Source organism: Tachypleus tridentatus, chromosome 12 (genome assembly GCF_004210375.1).
Source record: "Tachypleus tridentatus isolate NWPU-2018 chromosome 12, ASM421037v1, whole genome shotgun sequence".
Classification (NCBI taxonomy): Eukaryota; Metazoa; Arthropoda; class Merostomata; order Xiphosura; family Limulidae; genus Tachypleus; species Tachypleus tridentatus.
The window spans coordinates 21,172,187-21,196,191 of record NC_134836.1 but is presented as its reverse complement, the minus strand read 5'-3'; the positions used below and the strand labels follow the sequence as shown (position 1 = coordinate 21,196,191).

Genomic DNA, 24,005 nt, shown 5'->3' with positions numbered 1-24,005 from the left:
GTGAATTAATTGGTGTATACTTTCTTAATGAATGTGATGTTATTTAGTGATGTTCTAAACCTTTTTCTTGTGTAGAGATACGTCCTGATGGTAGGATATCCTGGGTTATCATGGGGGATTTCAATGCTAGCTACACACTATTGGAAGAGGGCATTAATCCTGAAGGTGTGGCTTTTGACTGGACTAGCAAGAAGATCTACTGGACTGATTCTGGCAATCACAGTATTTATGCTATGGATTTGGATGGGTCAAAACTTGTAATGATAATTCGTGTTGAACGACCCAGAGCTATTGTTTTGGACCCTTGTCAAGGGTATGGATAACAAATAGTAGAATGTGTTTGTTATAAATTTAGCATTACTGCATAGGTAATAATGAGAAATGTTAGTTTAGAACTTAAAGCTAGTAATGACAGCTACTTTTGAGAAGGAAAAATGTGCAATTTGTAATAAAGTTACTTATTCTGGGTATAAGGTTCAATACAACTAGTAAACAATGTTATGTGTTGCAGAAAGAAAATATTGGTTATTGCTTAAAGAATCTAATGTAAATAAGGTGTACTTCGAATTACGCTCCATTTTAAGTTCCATTTACTGTTTCATATTTAAGATGCTGTCAATTGTATAATAGCCAGTACTGACATGGTGAAGGACTTAGTGGAACGTCTGAAATAAATTATTAATATTCCAAATTTGCATACATGCATGTGCTCAAGTTGGCTGTGTTTCTCAGTGAAGATGTGTTAACATGAGTTAATATTGTATTAATTATTCTATTGCTCTGTGATAGTGGCAGAGCTTTTTGATGAAAAGTCAGAAACGTTATGAAATGAGAAATTAGAATGTCTGAAAATAGTACTGGATTTAAAGCAGTTGTTGACTTAAACTGAAAGTGTTTCACCAGTACTCAGTGGATTAGTAATGCTTTGTTGGTTTTATGTGTGATGTATAGAATTATTTCTTTCAGTTGCAGTTGTTAGTCTCATGCATTAAGCTAGTGAAATATGATTGTATCCAGTTGCTTCTATTTGAATAATTATAATGGTTGTCTTGATTACGTCAAGTTAATGTACTGTTAATTTAAACCAGGTACATGTACTTCACTGACTGGGGTCGTTTTGGAAATACTGGAAAAATCTATCGAGCCACAATGGCAGGAAACCAAAAAAAAACTATTGTGGAAGACAGTCTTATTCAGCCAAGTGGTCTTGCTATTGATTATGAAGATAAAAAACTTTATTGGACAGATGCACTAAGGTAATGACTTGTCACTATGTGACAAAATCAATTGTTCTGATAGTTTTAGTCTAAGATATATGGGAGGCATTCCATCAAAATATAAAATAACTTAGAACTTTGCAAGTAAAACCTGATAAAGGGACATTAATTTATGATAAGCTTGATTCGGACCCTTGTTACAGTTTTTGACTTATTTCAGTTTTAGTTTTTAGGTGTGGTTTTTGCCATGATTTGAATAAAAACTAAAACCCAGATAGAGAATGATTATAATTTTTACTCTAAAGTTATAAGTTGTTTTGGATTTGGATTAAAAACTTAAATAATGCCTTAAGGTAATGCTTGTATAGAGAAATACCCCTGTACATACATTCAGTAGGAAATCATTGTTGCTTTTGTCACCAATACTGTTATAAGATCTAGTCAGATATCCCTATGTTATTAATTAGGAACTAATAATTGAGTTGAATTTCAGGAAATCTTGTTTTTCAAGCAGGTTAACTGGATGTTTTCTACCCCTGTTTGGCTAAAACTGATTATGAATATTATATTCCAAGCAATTTGACTTGTTTAGCTTGCTATGTTCTGTTTGGCTGTAGTTCATCATAGGGATTGAAATAAATTAGTCAAACAGGCAGAAAGCACCTTAAACAGTAAAGATTCAGTTCAAACAACACTTTAAAACCTTTACTGTTGATTTATATTGCTGTACACAGATAAGCATACCCAAAGAAACACCTACACAGAAAAGGAAATTGCCTGAAAACAGCCTGTTTGTAATTCTTGTTATTCTTTTGCTAGCTTACAACAAAAATGGTTTGGTGTATGTTAGAGGTGTTGAAAAGTCAGTTTGTTTCTTTTATATTGTATATAAACTGATAAACATTATATAATGTGTAAATAATGTTATTACCCATAAAGTTAGTTTTTTTTGCAAACGTATGACATTTCTTTAAAAAGCCCAAGTACAGGGTGAAACAGATATATTAGATGACTGTAACATGTAAATATTCAATGATTTGTACACTATACAACAGTTGTCTTTAGTAAACCATTCTCTGTATTATATATGAAGTGAAGGAATAGAAAAAAACCAATACACACATAATATTACAATTTATTTCACACTTTCGTAGAATCATTAATTTAAAAGACACGAAGGTTTGTTTGACATGATATTGAAATGTTTTATTTGAAAATACTACTTTTCTGTTGGTAAAACTGTATGTGTTCAGTGGGGATTGTCTTAGGGAAGCATATATATATATATGTGCCACATTTTTGTGCATCATATGTAGAGAATTTAACGGAAACTATAAATCCTCACTATATTGTCAAACGAGTCTCCATGACAATCTTCATCTGTAGCTTAACATTTTTATATCTCTCACTTACTCACTAGTGGTACAGTGGTATGTGTGCAGATGTGTATCGCTAGTAATCAGTTGGCAAAGCACAGATTGCCATTTTTGTAGTTTTGCACTTAACTACAGCAATAATGATCATCTGAAATTAATGTGATAAAGTAGCCAATAGCTACAGTGGATCATCATGAAGTGTATCAACTGGCTACTAGTTATGGTTACTATCATTACAATGTATAAACTTAGTTATAAGATCAAATAGTTCTTTTCCAACAGTTGAGCATAAAAAAAAAAAAACAGCAAACAAATAATAATTTGGAAATTTAAGAAAAAAACAGCAAACAAATAATAATTTGGAAATTTAAGAACCTCCTGTTAGAGATTGTAAAAAGATTAAGGAAGTAAGACTGAAGACACTGCAGACATTATTTACTCAAACTACAAATTCCTAATTTGATTCCACCAAATGCAATTCTAAATAAATAGCATGGAACCAAAGTAAGTGTTTTTAGTTTAAATAAAAAATGTCTACAATATCCCCAGCCTTATTTCCTTACTATTTTATGATCCCTATTTCCAGCATTTAAAATTTTTACTTTTTCATTTATCTTGTTTTCCAAGCAAGTTTGCATGATGTGAAGTTTACTGTGTCTGTTTGACTGGAAGTTATTGTAAATGTTTTGTTTTCATAATTTTATTTAATCTTCATTCAGATCAGCAAACTTAAAATCTTATCCCTTAATACTACATTTGTTTACTTTTTTTTATATTAATCCTTGTTCTATGTGGGGAGTACCACAAACACAATTATTCTCTCCAAGTAGTTTGCAATGTGTTTAAAAATCTGTACACAATGTATGTCTTTTATCAAATAATATTGTAAAATGATGTTAAATTTTATTGTTTATTATGTTAAGTGAAAAAGAAAATTAAAATCATGCATGACTCTTTATTAAAAATTGATCACTTTTTTAACCATTGGATTGTTTGAGAAATATAGTTCCTTCTAAAGTCCTTACATATGATTGAACTGTAAGCTGTACAGAGAAAAGAACCCAACACTTGTATTATAATTCTACTTGATAAGCATGTGCAGTAAGAATATTACTTAAGACAAATAGTGCAGGTGTATTATTCATCTGATAACATGCCAGTGTGGTTGTGACAGGGAGCTGCAAAGCTCAGTGGATAAGTCACAAGAATTGCTCAGTAGATGAAGGAATAACAACAAAATTGGATATAAATATACTTTACTAACTACTTTGTTTTTATAAGAGCATTAGATGCTTACTTTTCAAAAACGTTTGATATTAGGTTGCAGAATAACATCACAAGTTAATTTATCAAGAGCATTAAGTACAGTAAAGTTTAGTCCTAACTGAACTAAAGTAAAAAATGTACAGTAGTTAGTATTAATTTATGTTTATTGAATATAAGCCATACTTTATAAAACCTTTATATTCAGGTGTTAGACAAGTGGGCTTGCAGATTTCAGTGTCTGTTCTCCTACTTCACTTTTATTATTACAGAAATCTTTTGTTTAAAGGTATATCATTGCAATTAAGATATCAATTTCACTGCAAATGTTTTTGCAGGTATCTGCTAGTTATTAGTATTATAACAGCTATTATATTTTTATTTTGGCATTTTTAAATAACATTTTGTATTTAATTTCTCCCACACAAGAGAGAAAATAGAAAGATCTGATCTTAATGGGACCAACAGAGAAACACTGGTATTTGCAACTATCTATCCATTTGCAATAACTGTGTTCGGAAAGTACATTTATTGGACGGATCTTCAACTGAGTAAGTAGAACAAAAAATGCATGTCTTTGTATCCTTCTTCATTCTTTCTCTCTTTTTTTATGTATATAATAAATGTATTGCACAGATCACACAGTCAGCACTAATTTTTTCTTAATATGCTTTCATTGCTTTGTCATTAGTTATGTGCTTCAAGTTTACATTTGCATAATTTATTTTCAAACAGTTTTTTGTACAGTTGTAAGACTATAAGAATAGGGAATGTTATTGAATAATATCAATTTTTTCTTTCTTTCTCAAAATCTAATTAAAATTTGGAAAAATTTTAATTTTACTCCATAGGGGGAGTATATAGAGCTGACAAATATACAGGAGCTGGAATGATAGAGATGGTAAAACGTCTAGAAGAATCACCACGAGATATTCAAATTTTTTCACCAGAGAGACAGAAATGTAAGACAATATTTGAGACAGCCAATGCATACTCTCAAATTACAAAATAAAAATATTAAAACCAAATTATTTTAAATAAATTGTTGCAAGTTATGAAAAAATGCTCAAAGGGAAATATAATGTTATTTTAACCCTCTCTCTCTGGGTACTCTTTAATATACATGACATAAACTACTTTTTTGTTAGTTAGGTGAAATAGACAGTAATATAACAAAAATATTTTATGAGGCATGCATGTGAGCAGCTCAGAGTAGCACGTTGGTAAAGTAATTCAATAGCATAATGAGAGTTGCATGTTCCCCACATTTACAACTAATAATGGTGCAAATGGTTGTTAGATATAGTTCAAAGGAAAGTAAAACTATAAAATTTAATTACAATTAGAATTTATTCTATTAAAATTTTAAAGTTACTTAAGATAAATGAATGTAGTTTCACACTACATTTGAAAGTGATTTTAGAAAGAAAAAGAGTGTAATTTAGACTTATTTGGAGGTGTTACAAGGTCTGTCAGTTTGATCAACTCTTTATAAAGTTTGCATTGAGAAAATAATCTTAATTGAAAAGAAGCATAAAATGTGTTTAGGAGGTTTGAGGTTACACAAATGAAATTTAGGGTTATTGAGATGAAGAAAAGTACTTAAAATCTTAACATGAAAATTACTTTTCACACAAATTATTCAAAACAAATACTTTATATTCTAAGACAAATCTGTTTTTAGTTTATTAAAAAACTTTATTGAAAATGTGATTTTAGTATTTGAAATGCTTGTTTACTGAAAAATTACCAAGTTTCATGAAAATACACTGTCAAAGTTAGTACTACCAAATCTATAAAGACTATATGAATGCAAAAATATCACATGGTCAGTCACGTTGACTGAGCCATACGGAGAGAGTCAAATGATACATATTTTTAATATTTTAATACAAACGGTATGTTTATCTATACAGTTGGATTTCTGTGATTCTAATTTTTCAGTTGAGAGCTTTAGTCAAAATACGTAGGATTTGTTGTTTTTTTTTGTATATTAGGTAAAGAAAATCCTTGTAGTTTGAACAATGGAGGATGTGCACACTCTTGCCATCAGGCTCCTAATGGTACAGTAGAATGTTTGTGTAATGCCACCCACAGAGTTGCTAATGAGGGTCGGATGTGTGTTGGTAGGCATTTATCTTAATGTTTCATTTCTTTTTTCATGCTAAAAATGGCTATTTGTTTTGTAATTTCTTTTTTCTACCTTACGATTTAATTCTTTAAATGTTAATACGTGGGAATATGAAGTTGGCATATGTAGTGTTTTATTTAAAATTGATATTTTTAAGTCAACAAAACATGCAGTGTTTTGAAGTGACTGCTATTTGTAATTATTGCTTTTTTTACATTTTTGTTGTTTTTGTATATTTAGCAAAAAATATAAGCTGTGATGAAAATAAGTTTGCCTGTGGTAATGGGAAATGTATTCCTCGCCTTTGGGCATGTGATGGAGATGATGACTGTGGTGATAACACTGATGAAGATGAAAAGTTCTGTTGTAAGCACAGATTAGTTTGATTTTGGTAAAAATTCTAGATTTACTGCTCTTAAAAATGTTACATCTTTGAAGTAAAAAAATGAAATGAAAAAAATACTTGAAATTGCTAGAATAGTGGAAAGGGAGATTTATTTACATTTTTCTGATATAGAGGGTATATAAATGACACAAATTCTGTAACTACATTTCATGTTACCTATTCTATAAAATTGCACTTGTGTATGCTGATCACATTTTATGACCTAATGTTTTATTTTGTGTCATTGGAGAAATGAAACCTCGTTCGAAACAGTCCTCTTAAGGTTAAATCTCAAAGAAACATTTCAGTTGTACAGTATTTTAAATGAACTTGTAAAGAATTATTATTTTTGCAATGAAAAGGAAAGTTTTTTGATCAAACTTGCTTACTAAATAGCACATTTTTTGTGGACTAGCTCTTCACACATGCAGTCCATCAGAATTCCGTTGTGGAAATGGCAGGTGCATATTCAAGACTTGGAAGTGTGATCATGAAAATGACTGTGGAGATAACACAGATGAACGTGACTGTGGTATGTTGTTTCTCAGAATTTCAGACACAAATAATTTCCATCTTTTAATATTCAGAAAAGACATTTCTCCATTCATCATTATCTATATAATAGTTTCTAATAAAAACAAAAAACTTTAGCTGAGTTTTACAAATTATTCTCATTTTAATTTTTGTTTTTATTTTCATTTTGTTTGGTAAATAATTGTGTTTAATTTTATTTTGTGTATCATTATGAGCATTGAAGTTTTTTCATGCTTGATACAAATTTACTACTAACTAATGGTAATTTAGACTAGTGAAAGGGTAAAGTTTTGAAAACTTCTTTATTTCAATTCAATCTTATTGTTGTTGTTGTTGAGGTGTCTGATTAAAATGTTATGTAATGTGGTTGATTGGATTGTTCTAGCTGCTGGCCTTGTAACAAGTGACAGGTTATGATCTTTTATTTCTTTAATCAAATTTTGTTCAGTACAAAATTGAACATACCCATATAAGCAAATAACGTAAATGAGGAATTATTTTTAAGAATTTATAGTGCTATTTTTTCTAATGTTGCAGCATATATTAAAATCATGGACTGGTACTAAAACATTGTATTATTTCAGTTGTTAATAATATTTTGATTCTTTGTTAGGTAACTAATGTTTTTCTTTTTTACAACTATGTTTATAGAGTATCCACCTTGTCCTGATGGTGAGTTCACTTGTGCCAACTTCCGTTGTATACCCCAGTCTCAAGTTTGTAATGGTGTCAATGACTGTAAGGACAACAAGACATCAGATGAAAATCATAGTAATTGTCCTAACAACAGAACCTGTCCTGGAAACCACATGAAGTGTGAGACAACCAACATCTGTGTTGAGCCTTACTGGTTGTGTGATGGAGACAATGACTGTGGTGACAATTCAGATGAGAACTCTTTCCTTTGTTCCCAGAGATCTTGCCCTGTCAACAGTTTCAGGTGAGTTTATAGAAAATATCCTCTACAGATGGTATCAAATTCCCTGCTCTTTATAACAACTGTTAAAATGTTGACTGGATAGATCTACTAATCCAAAAGTTAACAGAGGAAAACAGATCCTCTTCTTCAAGCACTGTGCCATTCCATGTTACATATAAATATTAGAAACCCAATAAACACTTCAAACAGTGCTGTAAACTCTTAAAGTAAAATGTGTTTTGAAACAATTCTAAAAGTTTTAAAATTGCCTATAGACCTAATTTCAAAAGTAGTTAGTTTTCAGGAAGTTTAATGATCTGATAGGAGAAAACCTTTTAATAAAATCTTGGATATGTTCCTACTATCCCACTGTTTTTTGTAGAAATTGTGGTAAAAAAAAAAGTGATCTAAAGGTTCATGAAATCTGTGCTTGCTTAGGAATGATGTATACTCTTTAATACTCCCATAGGTGCACCAACCATAGATGTGTCCCTGCTACTTGGTACTGTGATGGGGATGATGACTGTGGAGATGGTGCAGATGAGCCAAGTGACTATTGTGAGAGCGAAAAGAGAACATGTTTTGGTGACTTATTTACTTGTGATAATGGAAATTGCATCCCTCGTATCTACATCTGTGACGGTGATAATGACTGCTTAGATAATTCTGATGAAGACAAACGTCATCAGTGTGGTAAGTTTTTGTCTTGGCTGATGTTTACATTTGTCTTTGGTGTTAAACTGTTTCTTATATTTATGGACAAAATGACACTTGCAGGTACTTGCATTTTGGATAAGGCTACTTGAAAGTCCCACCCTCACATGGAAGTGCACTAAAAATTATGAATTGTAGCTTCACAAGTGCTTTAGTTCTGTTCTCTCTCTCTCCCTCCCTCTCACACAGACAGATGGACAGAGTTTTGGAATGAATAAATATACCCTTGTTTTTAGTGCCATATATAGGCACTGCTCTTCCAGATATTAGCATTATTACAGATGGTTTTCAGAGTATGATAACACAAGTTTTCTTCTTACATTATGCTTCCTCAAGAGAATTGGAATATATTACACAACTTCACACACAGATTTAAAAACAAAACAAAACCCCTCAGTGTGGATTCCTGTACATGGTGAGGGGACCTCCCAGGGAAGGTTCTGTTCTTTCCAGTTACTTCCTCTGGGATCTAAACATTCACCCACGTGTTTGCCGTGTGGCGGCCCGTGGAGGAGAGGAGAGGATCCTGGTGGTTGAGGGGTCCAACCCACAACTTTGGCCTTGAATTTCTGTAGACAGGCAGCCTTTGGGTGGCCCTCTTTGGGTCAGTTGGCTGGTCCATTTGGGCTAGAGTCAACCAAGTACCAGTGTTGGAAGTTCTCAACGGGCGTTGTGGACATTGTGTCTGCTGGTGTTTGGGTATAGTGCTCATAAAACCCTGGCATTGCTGAGATGTTCTTCCATGACGTGGTGGGTGGGGTTAGTGAGCATCGAAATTTTCTTTTTTTCCTATGGATCCTCCTACGAAAAATTTAAATAAAATAGTGAAAAACAGTCAATAAGTAAACGACCATGTCTTGAAGACTCTGAGCAGCTATCTTCAACATCTGTAACACACGTACCTCATTTTCTTATATTACATTCTCTTTCAGAAAAACCTTTGTGGCAGATGTTCCCCTTTTTTTATTCAGAAGGGACTAGAGGGACTTACTGGCTCTCCAAAGTCAGTAAAGAAGCTTTGATCTGGAGACGTATTGGTTGAAACATCCACATTGCAACACAGTGAACTCCTTTTGAATTCAAATCAATTGGGGATATACCTATTGAGGTTACCCCTCATAGTACCCTGAATTCATCACGAGGAGTTATTGTTGAGAGGGATTTGAAGAACGTCTTCGAGTCAGAGATTCTCGCTGGTTTCTCCACTCAAGGAGTTTCTGCAGTGAGGCGCATTTCCACTCACAAAGATGGAGTTACACTGCCGACAGATATCCTCGTTTTGACATATACATCATCAAGTGCACTTGCCACCATCAAGGCAGGTTATCTAAATTTCAGGGTACGGCTGTACATTCCAAACTCTCTCCGATGTTTCCAGTGTCAAAGGTTTGGCCACTGAAAGACATCATGTCGTAGTTCCCTAACATGTGCTCGTTGTGGTGGCAAGGACCATGATGCCTATGAGTGTGACACGGACCCACATTTTGTCAACTGCAACGGTTCTCACCCTTCCTACTTTCATTCCTGCCCTAAATGGTTGGAGGAAAAAGAGGTGCAGCGTTTGAAAACGACTCACAACATTAGTTATCATGAGGCTTGGAAATTGCTGTCCACCACTTCATCTCGGACATATGCTGCTGCACTTTGTTCCACAACTACAGTGGGAATGCAGACAGGTCTCCCTGTGCCTTCAAGAGAATTGTTTTCAAAACAAATGAAAATCCTTTTGATTTCCATGGTTAAAAAGGTTGAATCAACTTCTACACCCATCTCTGTTCCTCCATACATTCCAACAAACCCCAAGATCCACATCCTTTGGTTTCAAATATGGGCATTTCTTCAGATACGTGTTTTTCTTCTACCCCAAGATGCAAAACAATCATTCCTTCGCATCCTCAGTAACTGGAATCCCCTTCCAACAACAAAGACCTGCAAAATTGACCCAGGGCAGGATCCATGGAGGTCAGTAGACCTCCTCCGAATAAGGACAGTAAGGAAACAAGACGTGGTCATAAACAGAAGGGTTCTCCAGTTACTTCACCTACCCGTCATTAAAAATGGCCACCTTGATACAATGGAAATGTCGAGGTTTACGTTCTAATCTGGATGACATCAGAATACTGATTGCTTCCTACCATCCTGTATGTATTTCCTTACAAGAAACATTTCTGAAACCTGCTGATAGTCACCTTTTGGCAGTTTTCTCTGTACAGAAATGACAGGCTGTGTAATGGATGAGTACATGGAGGGGTGGCACTGTTGGTTGATCAGCATGTGCCCACCCTGTCTTCACTCCCTTGGAGGCTGTAGCCATTAGTGTTTCCTTGGGTTGCACCGTCACTGTTTGTTCTCTTTACATGTCACCTGGAGAGACATATGATCAATCAGACCTTGATGCTCTCATTGAACAGTTGCTGTCTCCCTTTCTAATCCTGGGGGACTTTAATGGACATCATCCCCTCTGGGGAAGTGCTATATTTGATAGCAGGGGTTGCTCTGTAGAGCATATGCTCTCTGATCCCAACCTTTCCCTTTTCAATGCTGTTTCTTCCACTTATTTTCACGCACCTAGTCAGTCCTTTACCACTATTGATCTCTTGGTTTGCTCCCCTTCATTATTTTCCCATTTTTCATGGAGGGTTGACAGTAATCCATGAGGCAGTGATCGTTTTTCTATAATTTTGAGAGAGACTGGCTGTGGTCAATGCCACCCTACCCGCGTGCCCCAGTGGAAGCTGGATTAGGCAGACTGGTCCACTTTCACTGCTCTTGCAGAACTTGATCCTGCCATCGTCAGTCAGCCATCAATAGACGACTGTGTGGCAGCGGTAACTGACTATTATACAAGCAGCTGCTCAGTGTATTCCTAAAACCTTGACATGTTTTCCACGATATCCTTGTCCGTGGTGGAATCCTGCCTGTCACGTGGCACGGAAGGCTCAAAAACGGGCCTGGGATACTTTCTGTAGATATCCCACACTTTCAAACCTCATCGCTTTCCAACAGGCCCGTGTACATGCTTGGTGGGGGAAGACGTCAAAGCCAGAAGGAATCTTGGATTAAGTTCACAACCAGCATATCTTCTACCACCAGTTTGAAGATCATATGGGACAGGGTACGAAAGGTCAGTGGGCACTACAATTCTATCCCCCTCTTGATCTTACTCTCTGATGGCCAAGAGGTAGCTGATGTCCGGAGCATTGCCAGTACTCTAGGTGAAAGCTTTTGCTGGATATCTAGCTCTTCTGTTTGTTCCTCCACCTTCTTGGCCATCGAGACTCGGGCAGAGCGTTCACTTTTTCCTTTTCAACTGACTGTCTCTTTGACTATAATCATCCCTTTACACTGGTGGAACTGAAAATGGTCCTTCATTTGTCTGGCAGTAAATCTGTTGGACCTGATGATATACACTATGACATGCTGCACTCTCTCTCTCCTGCTTTTCTTGATATTTTTCTAATTGTTTTTCATCAGATCTGGCAGGAGAATGTTTTTCCTAATGCCTGGTGCCAGACTATTATCTTACTTTTCTCTAAGTCTGGGAAAGATTTCAAGATTCCTTCAAACTACCATCCAATTGCTTTGATGAACTGTCTATGGAGGACCTTAGAGAGGATAATTAATGCTCGTCTTGTTTGGTTCCTTTAATCAAACAACCTCCTCTTGCCCACCCAGTGTGGATTCTGATGACAGCACTCCACCATGGACCACCTAATTCAACTTGAAACATGAATCACAGAAGCCTTTTTCAAACATCATCTTGTATCAATATTTTTTGACATTGAGAAGGCTTATGACATAACATGGAGGTATGGCATTTTACGAGACCTCCATATAGATGTGGGTTATGTGGCCATTTATCCATGTTTGTTAAAAAAATTTTTAATGGACAGGAGATTCCAAGTTCGTGTGGGTTCGGCACTTTCCCGTTCTTTTCTACAGGAACTTGGGATCCCTCAGGGCTGTGTTTTGAGTGTCACGCTTTTCAGTATAAAGATTAATGCCATCACTGAACAATTCCCTCTCACTGTTGCAAGCGTGCTCTATGTCGACGACTTTCTTGTATCAATTGTTGAACATGATATATTGAGCGGCAAATACAAACTGCTCTCAATTGTGTACTGAAGTGGACCACGGTGACCGGCTTTAATTTTTCTCTCTTTAAAACTGTTTGCATGCACTTTGCTGCCAACGGGGTATTCACCCTGATCCTGAACGCTCGGTTTTGCTGCCAGTGGTCCCTAAGTCCAAGTTCTTGTGGCTTATCTTTGACCGTAAGCTGACCTTTATAACAGACTTAAAGCAGCTTTGGGTCAAATGAAGAAGAGCACTGAACATCCTCTGTGTCCTCTCTACTACCAGTTGCCGAGTGGATCGATGTTCATTGTTAAGATATTGTGCTCTTATTCAATCGAAACTCGACTATGGTTCAATGGTCTATGGCTCTGCCAGACCCTCAGCCTTAAAGATGCTGGACCCCATTCATCATCAAGGACATCAATTCTGCACTGGGGCTTTCTGCACCTCCCCAGTTCAGAGCTTATACGTAGAGCACCTTTGCCGTTTGCAACTGTCTTTACTATGTTCTTTGAAACTTCGTTCCTTACCAAAGCATTCCACCTGGAATGTGTTTTCTTTCCTCGGCGGGTTATACTTTTTCAGAACAGACGATCTGCTATTGCTCCTTTTGGCTTTTGCATCCAGGTGCAATTGGATGAATTATGTGTGTCCTTGGATAACATTGCAGAATACATTGGTCAGCCCATCCCACCATGGCTTATTACAGTTCCCAAATGTGATCTTTCTTTAAGTCATCTGAGAAAGGCAGATACTCTCGATTGGAAGTACCATCTTTTATTTACTGAACATCTTTAGAACAATCTTTCCATTCCAATTTATATGGATGGTTTCAAATCAGGTAACTCTGTGGGCTCTGGAATCGCTTCATGTTGGCTCACCTGTTTTCGCTGGTATTCAAAACCGACTGGCCCATTTCTCATTAATATCTACTTTTATTCAGTTTTTCTGGATACCAGGCCACTTTGGTATTCACGGGAATGAGCTTGTAGGCATGGCAGCTAAATCTATCTGCTCTGGCACTATCACCACTGTGCCTATTCCATACATGGACTATGGTCCTGTATTCAAGGCTTGGCTCCGTGCCAGCCGGCAGTCAACTTGGAGTGAGCAATGTGACAACAAGCTTTTCCAAATAAAACCCTATATTGGACTTTGGCCATCTATATTCCATAAGGTTCGGAAGTTGTTCTAACTAGACTACGCATTGGTCACAGTTTTTTAACTCATCGTTTTCTTTTATCTGGAACTGATGCACCAGTGTGTAGTTTTTGTAACACTTAAAACACTGCAAGTCAGATTTTTCTTTCTTGCCATTGTTACGACCCTCAATGACGTCACTATTTTAAACATGTTCTATCCCAAAGTTTGTCCATAACATTAGACAGTGTTATTGGTGATGGTGACACTGTCCACCTTGATAAAGTTTTTTTAGTTTTTCAATGGCCATTAATCTTTTTAATATCATTTAACTGTTTGATATTTATTCATTACACCTTTTTAATTGTGGTTCCCTTTTAAGAGTCTCAATCTCTCTAGTTCGATTTGAAATTGGAAAATGGCCATGATATTAAATAATTCGACACCAGGACTGGAAAGGTGACTAACACTGCTGTTTGAACTACCCGTTAGTCGTCCTGGTGAGTTATTATTACATTTTTGCTTCATGTCTTTTAAAACTTTTATTACTTTACTTTTTGATACTGGCCATAATGACACATAACCCGGAACCAGGACTGTTAGTCTTCCTGGCAGGTTATGATCATTACCACTATGGTACAGAAAGTTCTTTACAACTTCTATTACTGTAGTTTCTCTCTTAACATTGTAGACTGGATGTCAACATTGGTCTTATGCTTTTTCTGTTTTTCAGTTGCTGTTTTGTTTTTACCTTCATTTCCTTTTATGAATTTTACTACATTTACTTTATTTTTACCTTTTTACTGGATGTTTGGCACAGATAGCTTAGTTGCTTTGTGCCATAAAACACTAAATCAGCCAACCAACCAAGAAAACAAAAAAACTTTAGCTCAAGGAAATTCTTTTGACAGACGTTCTAAATTTGGCTGCCCAAAAGATCTTGTTGAAATAAAACTTACCTGCTCAGGTTCAACTTATAATTATCAGCTGCTATTGAATTTTGTTTGTAATAGGTCTTTTTACTTGCATACATTTTAATGTTAATTGGGAAAGACGAATAAAACTGGATTCTGTTTCCTCAAATACTTGTGGGCTTTGCTCAGTTTTCCAAAATTATTACAAGTCATTCACAGTTTATTTATTGTTGCAGTAAATACTTGAAATTTATGAACTGAACATATTGGCTTTTTTTTTTTTTAATTTCAAAATATGAATTCAGTGTGTTCCGATGTGATCAGTGGACTGTTTATTTAAAAAAATTAAAAAGGTTAATTTTCAGAAAATGTTGTAAGTGAAATCCAATATGTAAAATTACTTTGTATATTATCTTGAGAACTAAAACAGTATTTTCATGTCATATCTCCAATACATACTGATAGGTAACATAGTTGCAAAAGTACACATTGATAATTGCATTATTATTTTTTCTTTTCAATTATTTTGTGTTTTTATGAGCAACTGCATGTGACATGATATATAACCTTTATTTTAACCTTCAAAAATGTAATATTAACCATATAGTATGTTTGGAAATTTGTGCAACTACAAGGCTATAGTTTATCCCCTTAAAAATCCCAATGTTTAAAAGTTTTGTGTTTCAAGTAAGTAATAAAATATTAGAACACGTGTCTTCCTGTTTTTTATTGTGCATCAATAAATAAAGCTGTATTGAGAGAGTCATTTGTCTACAGACATGGAAGGTAAAAAACATTCAAACTATATTTTTCGACTATACATGCAAAATACTTCTATATTTGTATGTTTCATTCATTCATGTTCATTTATACACATCTGTGGTTCATGTAGAGAGATGTAATGGATGTAAATTGTTTCAGACACTCGTGAATGTGACTCTGAGAGAGAATTCACGTGTGCCCAGAACAAACAGTGGGGTCGTGCTGTTTGTATTCCAAAGAGATGGGTTTGTGATGGAGATCCTGACTGTGTTGATGGGGCTGATGAAGATGACACACACAACAACTGCCCAACTCCTGAACCCTGTGAGGCTAACCAGTATCAGTGTAGTAATTACCGGTGTATTAGCAAAGACTGGGTTTGTGACCATGACAATGATTGTGGGGATGCATCTGATGAGCCTAAAAATTGCAGTATGTATTCGATTGCATATATTTCAGTTGTTGCTGTTGCTTCTCATAAGATATTTGGTTGTCGCAATGTATCTGTATTGGTTCTTGCTGTGTTACTATTTATATGAATTATACAGTTTGTAATACGAAATTTATATGCAAAAACGGCTCGTTTGGGCTGAGAAAACACTTTACATAGAAGAGCGAACAACGTTTCGACCTTCTTCGGTCATCGTCAGGTTCACTCATGATGAGCCGTTTTTGCATATAAATTTCTCAACAAGTGGGTTTCTCGTCATCACTGAGTTTGTAATACGGCACAGTTCATAACTTTTGATATATTTCTTTGAAAAATATAAGTTAATCAGGTGGTTGAGTTTCATTTTTAATAACTTTTGAAAATAAAAGATATGTTGGTAAATGCCAATATTATTATTTTAATTCTAGCTATTTATTAAAAGCTTCTGATTCAAAGACAGCTAAAAATTAAGTTAAAAATTAAACCTATTCCATGTAACAAACCAAGTAGAAATACTTAATATCTAAAATCAGTGAATAGTAACTAACACCTGAAACAATTATAATGTATTGACTCATCAGTTTGGTTCCTTCAATGTGAACAGTAATTTGGACTATGAATCCAATGATGCCTTGTGAGGTTTGGCCAACTTAAAAGATTTATGCTAGTCTCAAATCTATGTACAAAGCTAACAGTTTCAGATAATCTTTCTAAATGTGAAACTAATAAGAAATAATAATAATTAAAATTATGATTTACTAGTATTTAAATACCTGTATGATATATATTGTCTTCAGAAGTTGTAAAATTATATAAAATTGAACCTTTATATTCAGCTTTTCCTACTTGCTCTGCTGAGGAATTCTCTTGTCGTAATGCCAAATGTATCCGTAAGACCTACCATTGTGATGGTGAAGATGATTGTGGAGATGGAAGTGATGAGTCAGCAGATGAGTGCACCACAGAAGAACCAACTTGTCTTGGAGCTCAGTTTCGTTGTAAGAGTGGAATGTGTATCGACTATGAACGAGTGTGCAACAAGCAGGAAGACTGTGATGATAGCTCTGATGAACCTCCACACTGTAATGTTGATGAATGTGCTAAGGTTGAGTCAAATCAGTGTGAGCACAAGTGTGTAAACACCCTTACTGGTTTCTACTGTGGGTGTAATGAAGGCTACCAGTTGATGAAAGATGGTAAAGCCTGTAGAGACATTAATGAGTGTACTGAGAAAGGGGGCATTTGTTCTCAGTATTGCTTTAATACACCAGGATCCTATTACTGCAAGTGCAATGATACATACTACGAACGAGAATTAGATTCTCACAAGTGCAAACGGAAAGATGGTAGGTTCTGCTACAGCATGTGAAGTATTGTTTAAAAAATGAAAATGATTTAATAATTTCTAGCATAACTCTGATTTACTTATGTTTATGTGTATGCTTGTATAAAAGCATGATAGTGGTAGTAAAATTAAATAATTAGAAGTTTTTGAAGTTACAAAAGCCTTATTATTATTATTATTTGTTTTTTTTTATCCTCTGTGCATTCCCCAACACCAGATATCATCCCCTGGATTATCTTTGGTAATCGTTATTATCTTCGCAACATGAGTGTTGATGGTTCACAGTACAATCTTATCAAGATGGACCTACGTAACGCAGTGGCTCTTGACTTTGATTATCAGGAAGAAAGGTTGTACTTTTGTGATGTGGGAAATAAAACAATTGGTAGAATGTTTATCAATGGAACAAATGTAGAGACAATTATCCATCATAATACCCATGGATTAGAAGGTCTTGGTGTAGACTGGATTGGAAGGTGAGAAGACTATGTTAAAATTAGATATCTATAGATGTGTAAAGCATGCTAAGAATGTAGTTTTTAAATCTATGAAGTTTCTTTAAAAGAAAACTGAATAATTTTATAATGAAAAAATACACAATTATTAAGTATTCTTAATGTAATTTTTTGTTATTCAAACATTTGAGTTTAAGTATTCATAGTAGTAGATTACTTAACAACAACATCTGTAAGAGGAGTTAAATAATTTTTAGTGTCATAATTGGATGTAACACTTTGCAAGTGAAAAATCATTTCAAAGTAAATATTAAATGAAATATATTTTCAAATTCACAGTACAAAGCATGAGGCACTTAAATGAGTGTAGAGGTTGATAACATTGTATTGAATTATTGGAGTATTTAAATACCAAAAGGAGAAATTAGAACTGCAAACTGCTGTATGCCTATTACTGTGTATATTTTTATGTACAGCATTCCTTTGTTTAATCATTACAATATATTGTGCACTTCAATGAACTGAGATTTTAATAGATGGCTTGGCCTATTAATGTTGAACTTGACTTATTTAAGGACTATATATCTTTTATTTTCTTGTAATCATTATCATACTGAGATGAACCATTCAGTCATCATTTATTTTTATTATTACATAAAAGAGTCAAAGATTTACCTCATTTTTCCTGTTTGTCATGGTTTAAACCACCTAGTTCACTTTTCTGTTTCTTTAGTTGTAAGTATTAACCATCCAGTTTATCTTTCATGTTTATTCTTCATACAAATGTACAGTTCATAATTCTAATTATGTTAAGTACAACATAATCTGGCTAACATAAATACAAAAAAACACCAAGTTGTTTTGTTTTTTGTTTTTGGAATTCAGAAAAATCTACTGGTTAGATAGGACCTCTAAACAGTTGTATGTTGCTGAACTTGATGGAACTAATAGGAAAACCTTACTTGGAAGAGGTATCTCCGACCCTCGGGCCTTAACTGTACATCCAGGCATTGGGTAATGTATAATAATTATAATGTTTGTGATGTATTTCTCCTTACTCTCCTAATTTTGTTTTAAGTGCTATAAATTTTATGATTTTTTTAATGCATGTTACACTGCACAACAAAGTTTTTGCTTCTTGAACACTGTTTGATGTTCCTTATAGATTTTTGGCTGCTGATCACGAAAATCAAATCCAAATTTGCCCATCATGAACTTTTTCATTGAAATTTTTAGTTTTGTCATTTTTTTCTTATATTTGTGTCCAAAACTTTTGGTTTCTGTAAGAGACCTATGAACAATGTTTTGTGCAGTCTGGACATGTCCAGGCATGAAATCAGGCCAGGTTGGAAGCTGTTCTGTGGAAGTATGCAGCTCCGGGCATGCCTGGGCAGGCCGCAGCCAGCTTGACACTGTTTCAGCAGGCTATAATAGTGGCTTGCATACACAGATGCTGCTCATTGGAATAATATAGACCTTGTAGTGTGTACGTATTGTTTCAGAATATAGCATTGCCACAGTAGCACTGTAACAAGTAAATTTGATGTTATAGACATTTTACAGTACGATTGGTGTCGATCAATGTCTTGCCAATGTCGTAACAGCCGCAATACATTCTGCTACATTTGTGGCAAGTATATGCTTGTTCATCAGAGACTCAATGACTGCTCTTGTGAAGAAAGCATATCATATGTACTTTGGCTGTAAAATTGGTGATCAAGAACAGGAATGGACACCTCAGATTTGTTGTGCAACATGTGCTGTCTGTCTGAGAGCTTGTCTCAGAGGCACTCGAAAGACAATGCCGTTTGCTATCCCGATGATATGGCGAGAACAGAAAGACCATGTGACAGACCGTTACTTCTGTTTGACTAATGTGCCTAGTTTCTCTGTCAAAAACAAGTCATTTGAATACCCTAATCTGCCTTCAGCAATGAGACCTGCACCACATGATGACAGTCTTCCAATTCCGAAACCACCAGAGGAATGGACCTTAGACGAACCAGATGAAGCAACTGCAATGCAGGGAACTGGCAGTGACATTGATCCGGATTTTGAACCATTCTCCTCGGGCGATCCACATCTCATAATTGCTGGGTTTGAGACTGCAGGAATGGCGTTTGCTGTCACCAGGTACGACAATTTCTGTTTTTCGAAGCTGCCAAGATGATATAACCAAATTCTTTGCAAAAGTTGACAGTCTCTGTTTTGACATCAAAGGATTGTTCTCTGCTTTGGATTGTAACCATGACCTGCAAGAGTGGCATCTCTTTATTGATTCATCAATGTTAAGCCTCAAAGCTGTTCTGTTACACAATGACAATGTTCATCCTTCAATACCTGTTGGCTATGCAGCACACATGAATGAAACCCATGAGAACATGGAAATGTTGCTGAAGCATATCCAGTATAGCAAGTACAACTGGAATATCTGTGGAGATCTGAAAGTCGTTGCTCTGTTACTGGAACTACAGCTTGGCTATACAAAGTATTGTTGTTTCATCTGTGAATGGGACAGTTGTGCCAAAGAGTCACATTATTCTAGACAGAGGTAGCCACTCCCTAAAAAGTTAGTTCCAGGACAGATAAATGTGGCGCATGAACCGCTTGTTAACCTGGCAAAGATTTTTTTGCCTCCTCTTCACATAAAATTGGGACTTATGAAGAATTTCATGAAAGCAATGAACAAAAAAGGCAAAGGTTTTCGTTATTTAAGACATATGTCCCCAAGAATAACTGAGGCCAAGATCAAAAAGGGCATTTTTGTTGGCCCTCAGATCAGACATGTTATGAGTGACAAGTGGTTTGAAGATCTGTTAGTTGAGCTGGAAAAGATTGCCTGGAAAACCTTCAAAGATGTTGTTGACAATTTTCTTGGCAATTACCGAGCCCCACATTACATTCAGCTGGTAGACAAACTTCTCAAAGCATACAAAACAATGAAGTGCAACATGTCACTCAAGATTCATTTCCTCCATTCACACTTGGACTTCTACCCCACAAAACTTGGTGCTGTCAGTGACCAACACAGTGAAAGGTTTCATCAGGACATTGCTATAATGGAAAAATGATATCATGGCAACTGTAATCCGTCAGTGCTTGCTGACTACTGTTGGACTCTGCAACGTGATGCACCGGACATTAAATACAAATGAAAATGAGGAGCAAAACACTTTTATGTTGAACTTAATAGTGTATAGGAAACATAAACGCAATTAAATATGTTTTTGCCGGTACACAGTTAACTGTTCCTATGTGATGAAGCAAAACCAAAACTATATTTGTGCATACCCACCAAGTACCTGTCACAATCAGCAAAAACTTTTCAGGAAGCAAAACTTTTCAAAATAATTGTTGTGTAGTGTTATTACAGTAGCTGAAATTATACCTGATATGTTATTAAATAAATGTTTTGTGAATTTTCTAAACATTTCTTTATTGCTTGATTAGTTATGGAGCATGTAACATATTACCAAGGTTTGGTAAGTGAACAAATTAAGCAATGCTGAGGTTTGTTTTTTTCTTACTAACAAATATACAAACATATGACTTTATACATTTTAATACTGAGTTGTTGACTATAATATTAGACCTCTTTTGCCACAGTTTTAATTTCGTGAAAAGATTACTCAAGCAAGCTAAATTTCACTGTCATTATAAATTTTAAATTTTATAAAGATGTACAGAGTTTCAAGTTGTTTAAAATTATTGTAATTTCCAGGTGCTAATTTGCTATATATATAAAAGTAATAATTAGTGTTCTAAATGTGGTTTAGAAATTTCTTTTTGTTTATAATTAGGAAGTATCAAGCTTACTATAAAGTTCAGTGGTAGATGAAAATATGAGCTTTGTATTGAAAGAGAATTTAAAATTTATACTTACTTTTCCGATTTCCTATGTACATATCTCTGTAATGGTGTTGATAAGCAGTTTTTGTTTGTTTTATATTTAAAAAACAACTTGTAAATTGGAAGAAAATTTTTTTTACGTTTTTCTTGTTTGATGTGCTTACTTGTTTTTTTAGCATTTCCTTTTTGTTGTAAGGTTTGTTCATACTCTTTGGGAGACTGATACAATTCTGAAATAACTGGTGTGTGTGATCAGCCATATAGGTTTACTTTTGTTATCCAAACATTTAACTGAAAAAATAAAACAAAAATCCTACATGATAATATTGATAACTTAACTAAAAACTGTTGGAAAATTCGTGAAGTCCTATTTAAAAAAAGATTGTGAAAGTTAGGTGATCACAATCATTTAGTTTCATGTGACATGATATGAGAACAGGTAGGAGTCTCTGTTAAGTAATGTTATTTCACAAATAGCAGTAATTAATTAATTAACTTCACTGAAGGTATCTATACTTGACTGACTGGGGTCATCATGCTTTCATCGGCCGAATCGGGCTGGATGGGTCCAATTTCTCTCGACTGATAACCTATGAGGACAAGCTGGTGTGGCCAAATGCTCTCACTATTGACTATTTTAGCAACAAAATTTTCTGGGCAGATGCTCACTTAGACTATATTGAGTAAGTTTACTCAATCAGTGATTGTGGTGTGTTTTGAAATTATATTTTAATATCAGACTTAAGAAAGTAACACTGTAAAAAAAAAAGTTTATAGAAATTTTTTTATAAAATGTGTTTTTTATTATTATTATTACAATGCAACACTGAATAGTAAATATCTTGAACTAAGTCATTATTAGTTAAATGATAACTTTCAGTTTTGTTTTCTCTTAATGATAAAACATTTGTAGTTCTCAACTTAAACTTTCTATTTGATATTTTTTGTAAGATTTGCTGACATGGATGGTAAGAACCGACACACAGTTATCCAGGGAAAAAAGGTACCACATGTGTTTTCTCTATCAATATTTGATGACTTTATGTACTGGACGGACTGGAACATGAAAGGACTTTACAAAGCTCTTAAGTTCACTGGAGAGAACATTCAGGTCCTGAGGAATACATCACATAGGCCATATGACATTCATATTTATCACCCATTGAGACAACTACCATGTAAGTTGCTTGTTTTTATTGAATATTAAATTGCTTATGCTGCAATGCCACTGTATTCTAGAAGTGTTCAGAAATTAGTTGTGAAATGGAACATCAAGAAGTTTCGTCAATAGCAATTTTCTTCTTGCATAGAGAAATTGATATCTTTTGTCCTTTCAAGGAAAATATGTATTAAATGTATCTGAATTTCTATAACATTAAAATCTAGTATGGAATGTATGTTGCAAAGTACAGCTATCCAAAACATTTTTTCAAATTAATATTTTAAAAAATATAGTATTTCAACTGAACATAAATGTTTGATTACAGTATTTATTTTGTATTACACTGTCAGGTTCTGTAATGCTGGATTCTTTAGGTGTTTTTAACATCTTGGCAGTTAATTTAAATTATAAACAAACATAAATCCAGTTAGTCATTTTAAAAATAATGTATTAAAAAAATAACAACCAAGAACAAATGTATATACAAATCTTCATTACACTGTTAGTTACCACAGTTTAATCCAGAGCTTTAAATAATTATTTTTCATTGAAATCCACACAGGCTGGGTCAGTTAATTTAGAAAGAAATTGACAAGATGAATCATTCTTCTAACAATATTATTACAGTACAGTCTATGATAATTTCATTTTGCAAATCGTTATTGTGAAACTTGTGATCATACAATTTAGAACTAAACTCATTGATTTTTTTATATATATATATATAAGTCTAGAACATTCCATCCTATACAAGGTATTATGATGCAATAATACTCGAGAGACAAGAAACTCAAAGTTCTAGCAACATGGTGAAATATTCTTATGAACAATTTCTAATTGATAACTACATAATGTATGATACATAAACAAACTTGCCATTAAATATTTCTAAAATTAACTAAATATATAACACCTAATGCTGTACAAGCTGTTTAAATTATATTCAAGTGAAGATTTTATATCATAATGCTCACATTAAACTTAAACTGAAACAGATAAAAGTGGATTATTCTTTGCTGTTCACGTAGAAATATTTCTTCCAGTAAATATTAACAAAGCTGTGTATACCAGAATTTGAAATTCTGTATGAACTTGCCTAACATAAGAATTTCTTTGTAAGCATGCGCGTCATATTACTTAAGCTTCTGTAACGTAGATGGAAAACATTATAAGAAAAGCAGGGCAATGTTCTCTAACTTCAGCTTATTTTATCATGAAACCAAAAAACAGCATTACTGACACTTTTTTTAAAGCACCTGTATAATTTATTTTTAATTTAACTTGTGCATATATGTATATTTACTTGATTTATTGAATCTTATTTCCAAATTT

General features: G+C 34.3%; 1 protein-coding gene across 1 annotated transcript in view; it reads left to right on the top strand.

Moving 5' to 3' along the window:
* LOC143235124 (low-density lipoprotein receptor-related protein 2-like) overlaps window positions 1-24,005 on the top strand; it is a 167,841-nt gene that overhangs the window by 118,164 nt on the left and 25,672 nt on the right. The window contains 15 exon segments of the mRNA XM_076472960.1: window positions 76-313; window positions 1,089-1,256; window positions 4,286-4,407; window positions 4,708-4,818; window positions 5,854-5,982; window positions 6,228-6,353; window positions 6,788-6,904; window positions 7,558-7,846; window positions 8,295-8,518; window positions 15,592-15,864; window positions 16,699-17,208; window positions 17,425-17,683; window positions 18,548-18,676; window positions 22,018-22,194; window positions 22,463-22,689. Of these exon segments, the coding sequence (XP_076329075.1) occupies window positions 76-313; window positions 1,089-1,256; window positions 4,286-4,407; window positions 4,708-4,818; window positions 5,854-5,982; window positions 6,228-6,353; window positions 6,788-6,904; window positions 7,558-7,846; window positions 8,295-8,518; window positions 15,592-15,864; window positions 16,699-17,208; window positions 17,425-17,683; window positions 18,548-18,676; window positions 22,018-22,194; window positions 22,463-22,689 (3,099 nt within the window).